Below are 11927 nucleotides of genomic sequence, written 5' to 3' on the forward strand. Positions count from 1 at the left end.
AAGACACACCATGATTTTTAAAAAACATAAACTGTTGATGAATGAATGTTCTATGAACTAGCTAACTTAATCGAATTGTTTTAAAAAAATTCTAGGGCTGTGCACGTATGAATTTCCACTTATCCCAACCAGTGACGGGTGGGCGGACCGCTGGTATAGACTAGTGGAATACGCCAAAGGTAGGTGGGTAGGTAGGGTGGCATAGTTCAACACATTTGCATTAGCTTTAAATGTAAATTAATATCTTCTAAAGGCTAAAAAAAGTGAATAGGTGCCATATCAGAGTTCAACAGAACTTGTCGAACCTCTTAAGTTTTTTTGGGAACTTTGATAAAAATGTAATTTTTTCTACAGGCTAAAGTCAACTAAAAAAAAACCGACCTTAAAAGTGCGTGGAATTATATCTATTTGCAAAGTTTTATTGAAATTGGTTACCAGAAAGACCGGATTCATCCCCAAGTTTGCCACCCTTAGATTTTATGGGACACCGTCTGAGGTACCCTCTTTCCAGCAAATAATATCATCAAAATTGGTTTATAAATCGCCGGGAAAAAAAACTCGAATTGAGAACCTCCTTTTTTTCAAGTTGGTTAAAAATGTAATGATTACAGAGGCTAAAAAATGAATAGGTACAGTCAAGAGCACGTCAAGCTTGACACTTTGTACTTTGGACCGTTCTTATCGTAGACGGCCTAGAGTTTTAAATCTTTAGTGTCAAACTTGACGAGCTCCTTACCCTGTACTAAACAGTTACATATACTTTTAAATTATTTTGTCGGGTTGGAAGTTTCTTCCTGTCTGTGATGAAATTGTAATCGTACTAGTATAGAGTTCAAAAACGTGTGTATCAACAAAAAAAAACAATGAATTTACAGAACATATCAAATGAATTTGTGAATTTCGGTTAGACTTACACTTTTGTATGGTGAATTTTAATGTCGAATAAACGATTTTACTCAATTGTGTCTTTATTTTTTACTTTTGTGTATTGTAGTATACTATGTATATTAGGCTCAGTTCATATTACGGTGGAACGGAATGGAAGCGAGTTTTTGTAACGATAATGTACATAGCATAATGACCTTTATAGTCTATTGTGTACAAGTTCTCGTATCTAGTTTGTACGTTGCACAATTGACCCTAAAGTTCACAATGCTACGTTAATTATCGTTACAAAAATTCGCTTCTATTTCGTTCCGCCGCAATGTGAATTGAGCCTTACGTTACACTGATGGATTTTTTTTCAATAAACTTTGCAATTCAGTACAACAGCTTGGAACAATAGACAGGTTTTTACATACACAGTGTGCGAGAAAATTGCCAGTATTTAAGGCTTATATGTGTATAAGATCATTACATATACTCTTATTCGTAAGTATGTTATGAAACATACGATAAAATATTATGATTTCAGGAAAAAAAATCTCTGCCCCCCAGAACAAAGTACAAAAAAGTTTTTCTTTTTTAAAATAAAATACTGGCCACCAACTCTAAAACACTTACTTCGATCAATTCGTCAAAGATGTGTCATAGCTTTTCGATACACTTTACAATTTAACATAATTAAAATAAAAAAATTGTAAAATCATGAGGCAATTCTCTATCCTACTGGTGTTTGAGATCCTGGTGGTACTGAGTAGAATCAGCTACATTATGGGAAAAAGCGTGGTGCCTGTTCTCACCCTGGATCTAAAAAAGAGGACGCCTGGTAATAAGTCGCAGACGGAGAATTTGCAGGTAGGTACGTTTATACATAGGTATGTCTAAGTTGAGAATGCCTGCAATAAGACTAAATTTGAAGCTCCCGTAACGAGCTGGTTCAGTTGTGCTTATTCAAAAACGTGTTTCAAATTGTTTTTTCGTGCTTCTTTGTGACCACCTGCCAGTGTGAAGCACTTGTCAAAAGCACTAGATTCATCAGATAGATTATTTAAAACAGCTATGGCGTATCGGACGCGCAAATCCTATGAATCGTACATATGTATAGCAGTCCAATGTTGTTATGTGATTATTTTTACTAATGGAAAACCTGGTGTTTCATTCGCAACAAAATTTAGCACATTGTGTAATACGTTGTCTACAATTGCATAATAAGTCAGAAAGTTATAAATATTCGTTTCTGTTATTTCTCTAAAGGAAATAATAATATTAGTAGTATGTCGTTTGAAACATTTATGTACTTCGTTACATGATTTTAGTACCTACCATTCATAATGCTAATCGACAAGAGCAAGGACACGAGCGAGTACTGGCGAGAGACTGAGATCCTCTCCCTCGTGAGAGACAATGAACTGGATATAGACTATGACCGTTGTGAACAGACATTGCCCATGAACACTATCGTCAAGTTCCCTTCGCGACGCACCGTTAGACCTATTTGCAAGAGTCGAATTGGTATGCTCCTTACCCTATCTTAAAATCTTAATTAGGTAATATAGGGATTATAAAAGAATATTTTATAGATGTTTTTAAATAATACCTTTGTTGCAAATGTCATTAATTACTTGTACTTTCAAGGTTATGTAACGCAACGATAAGAAACAAAGTCGGCCCAATTCCTGAACCCTGTGGGAACCGTTGATAGTCATGAATCATAAAAATGATAAAAAATTGTCTTAGGTTCATAAAATAACCCAAATTGTGTTATTCCGAAAACAACAGCATGTAGCTAACATGTTAAAAAATATGTATCAACTTTGTAAAAAGCCTCATAAAGATTTTTGCACACAGAAATCCACAGATATCATGTAATATGTGACTGTGACGACTTTCAACAGCAGATTTACAAAATTAAAAATAGAACTTACATACATAAACACGCTTGTCTTTGCTTTAAGAAGAGGAAATGTACCACTAAGCAAAGAAGAAAGAAAAGATGTTTATTGCCGTAGAAGATTTACATAATCAAGGAATACAAAATATAGATAACAATTGTACTTTATTGTTAATTTGTTATTTGTTGTCGTCTGCTCGTTTGCCTCCTGCTTTACATAAAAAAAGAAAAAATCAATCTATTAAGGTTTTCGTGTCTTCGGTATTCTGTAATTTTATAACAGAAACCTACTACGGAACTACGGTAGAAACTTGTAGAGGGGTATTTAAAAACGACAACCTTATGAAGTCTGCAGGTAACCGTTTGATGAAGGCGGCACAGTATCTTACGTGGCGGTACTTGAGCTCATTCGCAATCTGTATAAAATTTTGCACAACCTCATAAGTCTAGGTTAAATCGTGATCTGAACAAATCAAAGAGAATAAAAAAATGTTTTTGGCTGTTTTTGGTATACAGAGAGTTAACGCTGCTGCAATAGAACCACTTCCTAAGGGGTGAGGCTTTAGGAGTGAGACACGCGCAGTGGACACCTCCTCGCACGCCAGTACTCCGGAACCGGACGGACCACTGCGCACTTACTTGTTTTTAACATTTTTATATTGTTTCATAATTACGTCATTACAAAGTACAGTATGCTGTTCGTCAATAACAGCTCGAACACAGACTATCTTTGCATTATAGATCCGTGGCCTAGTTTCAGTTCCAATGTCTAACAATCGCGAAAACTAAGAACTCACATCTTAATATTATTTATTTTCAGATTACCAGCTCTGTCCTCAGTGTGCTCATTTCAGTAATTTCACTGAGTGCGAGCTCTTCAGGGATTCTTGCAGGTTATCCTTTCATTCCTGTTTTCTTAGTTAGGAAGGACGAAAACAAGTGAAGTTCGTAAATCCGCAACTCCCAGCTTAGAAAACTAAATCCTAGTTCACTTCTGTTAGAAAAGACTCATCACCCATACCCATAGCATGGCCTACCTGGTAGGAGGAAGTATAGGTACATAAATTACATCACAGACAAAGGTCGCCTGTTGCGTTCTCATTTCTCTGTTTTGCAATTGTGTCCTGTGGTTGCAATTTAGTCATGTTATATAGGGAAAGAGCGACTATTTATTTTTTTTCATCCTCTAAGGAAAAGAGTGACATCATCTGACATCCATCAAGAAAATTATTAATTAGTCATCTGACATCGTAAGTCCAAATTAGATGCTCCGTGTTGTGGACTTAAAAAATAATCAATACTAGCTCCGCGACTCGAGTATTTCTGTATTGAATTGAAATAAAAATAAGATAAGGCCATATCTGCAAAATGATTACTTTTCCGGTGAGAGGCTTAAAGGTTCTACGAATGAAAATTTTTGTGCTTTATATAGGAGAGTAAATAAATGTCAAAAAAACACATAATTCATTTCGTGTGGTTCGTATTATTTTTGTGACTCATGTGTTAAAAGCACTTTTGACGGAAGACTACCTACCTAGCTTTGCCAAGAATACTTAATTAAATTTTGTAAGCAGCCCGGATTTATTGTCAGTTAGTATGTTTCAAAGTAATAGATGTAACCCAAATAAATTGTTAATAAAAAACGTTTGATACTTAACACAATTTCATCACAATAGTAATTTACGATATTTCATGAAAATATTCATTATCAGAACACGCGCTAGACGGCGCACGCGCTGCATGGGTTTTATCTATATTACGATATGGTAGTGACTCAGAAACAATGTGGGACACAATATGTACAGCTAAGTGCATATCAGGCATAACGTGGCCTTGAGTAAGACTTATTTTGTTGCAATATATCTCATAACGTGAAATTCAATTTTACATAGGGGAAATACGTATAAAATGACATAGGGTTTTATTTTTTAGTCATAATTCTTTAATGGTAATACATAGCACAGTCATATTCTACACTCCCAATAGTCTTTGGAATAAAACAACAGAAAAAATAAATAATTCGTAGTTTAATTGTGTTCAAGTAACCCTTTCATGGACAGTAATTTTTCCTTTTACGGTAAACGTAAAAGGAAAAATTCGAATATGGACAGTACGGGCTATCCCGTTTCGATATATGGATCTTATAAAAACTACTACGAGCTTTACCGTGCGTATTCCAAGTGCTTTCTTTGTAGTTGCTGCCTACTGCTTCTCCATAGAGAAGTATCAACAATGTACTGACAACATTGAATGAATTATTTGAGATACATTTGTGGATGTTACACGCACATATTTAATATGTGCACACCAAGACAGTACGGTGAATACTGACGTGTTTTTATGAGGTGATGTAAAACCGTACATGTCAGTGCGTCGCCAGCGACTGCCTTTTGTGATTATGTAGTTGGTTTTCGCGCTGGAACTTTCTGACTCTAAAAAATCCCTCAATCTAACCTTCATCACTGCTTAAATATAATCTAATTAGTAATTGTTTCCTTTGAAATTGTTAGTACATAATAACTTTTATTTGTCTTCTTATTCTACAATGGTTACGCTATTTTATGGTGTACGCTATTTTATAGTATAGATTTAGATATTTTTTGCTGAAATAAATTAAATAAAATCACTACTACTGTCATAGCCGTACTTACTTAAGCACAAGAAACATTTGCAAGAACAGTTTGCAGTGCTGCTATGAATGTTGACGGGATCAGCCGTCAGTGATAAAGCGTAATAATTATGTTGAATTAATATGGTAACTACGGCATAAAGAAAAGTAGTGAATTTTGGTGTGCGGTATTATTTCAGTACTGTCCATGAAGGGGTTACACCATTTTGTTCATATACAATGAACAAAATGACAAACACGTGTAAACTATTCAATTATTGACAAAAAACGCTTTGTTCTTCTAGGAACATCAGGACAAGAAGCGTGAGCCCAATGCGAACAATTTCAATCGTAACCAGTCTTTTCCGGGCTTATATCGAGAAACAAGATCGTTGCAATACGTTACCAATCACCCTGTATATTGCATATATGCAAGGACATTCCTCTTCGTTAACTTGAGGATTACACGGAAAATTTTCTTCTTCGCTGTCATCTTCAAACTATTTTGTAGTGATGTTTAGTCTCTTCTTTGCTGGGGAGCTTTGGGCTCATTTTTCGATTCAATTTCCCATGAATTTCCCTTATGTTACTTTTTACTTGGTGCAACAAGTTTCGTTGGCCATTCAGCGCGGTAATGCTGCCAGTGTTATGGGGACGTTTGAACCAGCTAAGATTCAGAGCGGTCCTTTTTCATTGTAATAGTTGGATAAAAATGGCGAATTGCATTATTAATTTTTATGTGAGGAAGCTGATTTATATTCGTGTCTTTCTGGCGAAGCCGACGTTGTGGATTGACATAATTATGTATTTGAAATTATAACACGAAAAAAAGGAAAAAGAAATTTAAAAAAAAAACGATTAGATGACGCACACACAAAAATATACAAACAAGCGAATATATACCTTTATATAACTATAACAATAAAAATAATCAAGTGATAAGCTTTAAGTGTGCCAGTTGTGCTGTTACGGAATCCGACAACGACATCCCCCCGGCTTGGTGTCGTCTCATTGCAAAGTACGACGCTGATTTATGACACCAAGCGTACGTATCATTTCAGAGAAAAAAGAGTAACGCCAGACGAACAGCGCATTTACTGTGACCGTAAATATGGTAAATGGCGCACCATGTTCATCCCCGCTGACTACTCGCAGTGCCGATGTTGTGACGAGTGTGTTTTCTATAGAGGTAACCACTTCCTTGCTATTGTAGTAAACCTTTGGTAGATTTGAAATTAGATACTTGTGAGGAAACCTTAATTCACCACACTCGAAAACGTGTCACCAGGTCCCCAATCCGCATTGGCCCAGGGTGGGACTATTGTCGGGGATAGTGCAATTACGCATTACTAACTACTAACTAGCATTTGATTATGACTTTCCATTTTGGTAATTTTCTGGCCAAATCAAACCCGCGTACATGTCGTGGCAACCAAATTAAATTGATTTAAGGGAATTTATTGTTCTCGTTTGCGCTGAAATCACAAATTAGAAAACTGAAATAGAGCGCCAACAACTGACCTATGGTGGTAGTTTAAAAGATACTCAGCTTAAAGCAGATATAAAAGCGTTGAATGATAGAAAATCTATCTATTTACATGTTGTCTTACTAAAAACGTTTTATTGTTTGATCTTTCATTATTATATTTGAATATTTTTAAAACCTTAATAAAGAATCGTCTTGGCCACAGGGGTGTCCAAGATGATCCTAAGGGTATGGGCAAGATGATCCAGCGGATCACCTAGCCTCTATTTAGGAAAATTTTTGGTAGAAACAAATGAAAACAACAACTTTTTAGACTTAACAAAGTCCTCACTTATGTAATCTAGGTATATGAAACAACAGTTACGGAACTTCAAGAACAAATAATCCTAATTAATTTATATCTCACAGGCACCTAAGGGCGGGCGATATTGTTTTTTATGACAAGTTGATATCCATCCTCGTCTCCATATATTTAATGTACTTTACGAGCTCGATTTCCTATTTAGCCCATCTGATGATATCAATTTTTTTTCACCTAAATATTTCAATGAACTGACAGACTCTTTATTTTCACCTTTGCCCGTCTTTTTAATGACATAACGCGTACCTACTACTGCTAACTATTTACTTGCCGATCTATGTATGTGGCGTCCTACTTTTTACGCATCTAATTCTTTAGATCATAGTCTTCCGACCACCCACCACGAATGATTTTTCTTTTAAAAACTACGCGGCCTGGTCTAAAACAAGAAAAATAAAAATTCGGAACAATTGACGACACCCGTCAATTGTTTCGAATTCGGGCGGGCCTATCGGAGCGTAGTTGTCAGAGTAATGATTTGGCTGAATAGTTTTCAAACAAATTAAATGACATTTCGTCTCTATTTCTATACTCGATAATGTTGAGGGCAGTATATGACGAGTGTGATTTGACACATTAGAATTCGTTTGACTTTCAGAACTGGACCAGTCTTGTGTTCAGGACGACTACAGTTTTGACGCTGAGGAGTTCCTACCTGTTACTTCGATTGGTAAATTAGAATAACATATTTTAGACTCTTTGGTATATTTATAAGTTAATTATCACGTGTGTTGGCACAGCATCTACTGCCAACGCAAATTATGGGCACTTACTATATACTTTATTGCATTAGTTATGAGCATTACTCGTGCAAAATACAATATTGTTTATAGTTTGTTCAATATTGACGATAGCTTTTTAGAACAATGGTTTAAAAACAACATTAAAAATATTTAACGACCAAAGCCATTGACTTACAAATAAATGGTAGACGGGTCTAATACAAAAACTACGAAAAAAATGTCCTAAGTCAACCTATTTAAACGTAGTGACATGTAAAGGAATATGAAAAAGCTAAAACGTTGAATTGTAATGTCATCGCAGTACTGTCTAATTTTGCTTGCTTCGCTGTCAGTCGAACAAACGAAGACTAAAGCGTGAATGACGCTCTGTATACGATTTTAACGCCCTGTAAGTTCGGACACTTTTTAGCGCGGACCCGACGTCCATATAATTTAAGTCAATGACCAAAGCCGACGAATATTTTCAAATAAATTATTTTAACCAATAAAAAGCTCGCTATACACAAAATTTAACACATTTCAAATGTCAGTTGTGTTCTAAAGATTAACTGCTTTTGTTTTGAGATATTGCTGTTGAAAAGCAGCGATATGTATGTATGATTAAATCCAGCTCAAGTAGGTACAAGATTGATTTGAATATCTTCTTTCAATGGAAATGAAACTAATTTTTCGGATATAAACAGCTTATGTGTTTTTGCAAACAAATACACGTTTCGGGCACTTTACAGCTTCCATATAGTCACGGCTGATTTAGATGGTAAATGAAAGTAAGGTGTTTGAATTAATAACTTTCCTAAGTTATAGGTCGAAATGGGACAGTTTATATTAATGTTACATATAAGTATGGTTGATGACTTTATCATCTAAGTGACCAGTGTTGCCAGGGCCCTTGAGTCGAAAATGACATTTCATTACCTGAAAAGTTAAATTTTTGCTGCAAAAGTTATATTTTATAATTTCGTTTTTTTTAATTAAAAATTGTAACTGTAAAAGATATAAGTATATACGCCTCCATCTTAAAAACAAAAAGTATGTACGCTCAAGAAAAATCAAGCTATAGATTACATAAATTTCGTTTTATATGATGGTCATACAGACAATGAGTTTTGCATAACTGGTGATAGGTTTCATTGGTTTTACCCTTGTGTTATCGTTAGATTTCAGAGCTGGCTGTAATCCTTACTGGGGACATCCCGAGCAAGAATTCCGTGCTCTCCGATGTGATAAGGTTTTAAGAAGATGTTAGTTCCTTACTTTTAAATAATTTATGGGGTTATACAATTTTCGCGCAACCTATACATATAAAATTACCTATTTCTGCCGCCAAGCAGTAATGTGAGCATTACTGCGTTCCGATTTGGGAGGGTTAGGGTACTGGTGAAATTACAGGCACATGGACTTGTCAACTTGTCTTTTGGTGACGAGCGCAATGGCAGTACCCTTAAGATCTTTGCGATGTAAACCTCTGAGTGGTACTGCAACTGTGACAGTACAAACAAGTCGTACACCTATATAAAAAAGTGAAGGCATAAAATATCAGTTATGCGGACGATATGGTCCTACTGGCACCCTCGGTCAGTGCGTTAAGAGCGCTTCTCGGAGTCTGTGAAAGTTTCGCTGCCTCACATGGCTTATTGTACAATACCGATAAGTCACAGTTCATGGTCTTTAAGGCTGGTAATAAATGTCCTAACATTGTACCCCCTACAAGTCTCTATAACGAACCTTTAGAAAGAGTTTATAAATTTAAATACCTTGGACATATTGTTACTGACAGCCTTAGGGACGATGAAGACATTGATAGGGAACGTAGGGCACTGTCGGTTAGGGCGAATATGTTGGCACATAGGTTTAGTAGCTGCACGGATACAGTTAAAATTACACTTTTTAAAGCAACTGTACATCATTCTACGCGTGCAGCTTATGGACCAACTATACCAAAAAGGCCTACAGTGCCCTGCGTGTCCAATATAATAACGCCTTCAGGGCGCTGTTGCGGCTGCCGCGCTTTTGTAGCGCTTCTGCGATGTTTGCGTGGGCGGGCGTAGACAGCTTTGAAGCTATCATGCGCAAAAAAAGCGCATCAATATTATACAGAGTGCGTGGCAGCAGCCACAGCGTGCTGAGGGAGATGGCTGACAGTGGGGACTGTCCACTGATCGGCCACTTGCTGAGAAGGACGAGGTCACTTTTAGAAATAAAATACTAACATACTCACTAAGTTTGTACTAACAATTTATGGATCACGGTTGTCTGAAATAAATACTTTTTTTATTTTTTTTATTTTATTTTATTTTTTTTTTATTAAAAATTAAAAATAGGTAATTTAAAAAAGGTATTAATCGTGGCTCTGTCGCCTTGCGCCGATAAGCTCGAGTTCGCCGTGGTGTGTTATCCGAGATGTCACGAGCTAACAGCTCATTCTCAATTGCGAAGCCGCCTCCGAAAACACGGCTTCTGCGCATACTGCTCTCTTTGTTATTTAAAAAAAAAATCTATATTGTTCTTTTTCTATTTTAGGCGTTCCTGTTACTATTCCTCCTTTACCAAATGAAACTCTACATGTGTAAGTGTGTTGTACTTGTAAAAGTTATGTATCCATCCTAAATTCGAAAAAAAAGAGGAGTTTCTTGTTTATTTTCATTCTATATTTTTAATAATGATGATTAGTAGAACAAAACTTAACTTCATATAGACTGAAACTTCTTTTCGAAGGCGTCGCAGTTTCCGCTACGAGCCTACAACAGGTGGCAGAGAATGTCCCGTATCCTGTCGGGGTTACGAATGCTTCGGAGGGCTAGTGAATGAGAGACAGTGCTCTCTTGGAGCCTTCTTGCCGGATAAGGAACAATGCAATTGCTGTGGACGGTGTAGTTCTTATCAGCGTTAGTATTTCAGACTTCCCACTCATATGAAATATTACATTTGTGCGAAAAATGATTACGTCTGGGTATTTTAAGGGTAGATGTCAATAATTAGATATGGATATAGGGAATATGTAATTAAATAAATAACGCACACACTCAACATAGCCCCGCACTAGGAAAACCCTGTGTCGCGGGTGCCTTGGACACATACATAGACAACCACAAATTACACGCAAGCTCACGAGAGAAATAATTGTAGGCCATACAACTATTTCTTCTGGCCCGGGAATCGAACCTGGGACCTCTGCGTGACAGTCCGGCATGGTAACCGTTCGGCTACGGAGGCAGAGTCCATAATCTTATTAGTTACCCAAGTATGGAGTCCCACCAGGATCTGCCAATATGAAAAACAAAGAATAAAAACATAATCTTCAAACTAAAGGCGAATGCTGTCTAATGCAATGAAGCATGATCGGGCAGTCAACTCAACCACTCACAACGCGAATAATGTCATTTGAGATGTCACGGATACGACTTAGCAGCGAGGCAACTCTTTTTCTAAGAATAGCATGAAAGCCATCCTGCTGCAGTACCGTGGCAACCCCGGCAACACCCTAAACGCGTTGTTGCTGATTGCGCAGGGCGTTAATTTTCTTAAATTATTTCTGTCTAGAAGGTTTGGCAGAATGGTTTAAAAGTATCACTTTACCAGGTGCTGTACATCATGCAAATTTGCGAGCTAACATATTGCTTCTAACAGCCAACACTCGGCTCTCTATATTTGTACACATTATTTACAATATTTATTTCAAGATTGACAGCACAAATTATTAGAACGAATGTGGATGCAAGCGTGAGAAGTGGTAGACCTCGGCGAACATACCTCAATCAGATTGGGGACGTCTTTAAAAATGACCGTGTTAAAAGACTAAGGATAACCGGGCATGTATGAAGAGATTGATGGAGGAGGCTAAGGAGGTTTGTCAGGAGAGTAGGAATTGGAGGAAATATGTATGTATGTATTTATTATAAAGAGACAACTTGCACGAGCTAAACGAATCACTACTTTGTCATCCAAGTGCGCAGAAC

The 11927-nt window shown here is 36.7% G+C and overlaps 1 protein-coding gene across 1 annotated transcript in view; it reads left to right on the plus strand.

The window, feature by feature from the left end:
• Positions 1-1587: 1587 nt before the first annotated feature.
• LOC113239759 overlaps positions 1588-11927 on the plus strand; it is a 32827-nt gene continuing 22487 nt past the window's right edge. Inside the window, exons 1-8 of the mRNA XM_026476861.1 lie at positions 1588-1737; positions 2199-2394; positions 3594-3666; positions 6443-6570; positions 7827-7898; positions 9129-9212; positions 10492-10537; positions 10687-10856. Of these exons, the coding sequence (XP_026332646.1) occupies positions 1588-1737; positions 2199-2394; positions 3594-3666; positions 6443-6570; positions 7827-7898; positions 9129-9212; positions 10492-10537; positions 10687-10856 (919 nt within the window). The remainder of the gene's footprint in view (positions 1738-2198; positions 2395-3593; positions 3667-6442; positions 6571-7826; positions 7899-9128; positions 9213-10491; positions 10538-10686; positions 10857-11927) is intronic.

The sequence above is a fragment of the Hyposmocoma kahamanoa genome, unplaced genomic scaffold, assembly GCF_003589595.1.
Source record: "Hyposmocoma kahamanoa isolate Upper Pololo Valley unplaced genomic scaffold, ASM358959v1 116, whole genome shotgun sequence".
NCBI lineage: Eukaryota > Metazoa > Arthropoda > Insecta > Lepidoptera > Cosmopterigidae > Hyposmocoma > Hyposmocoma kahamanoa.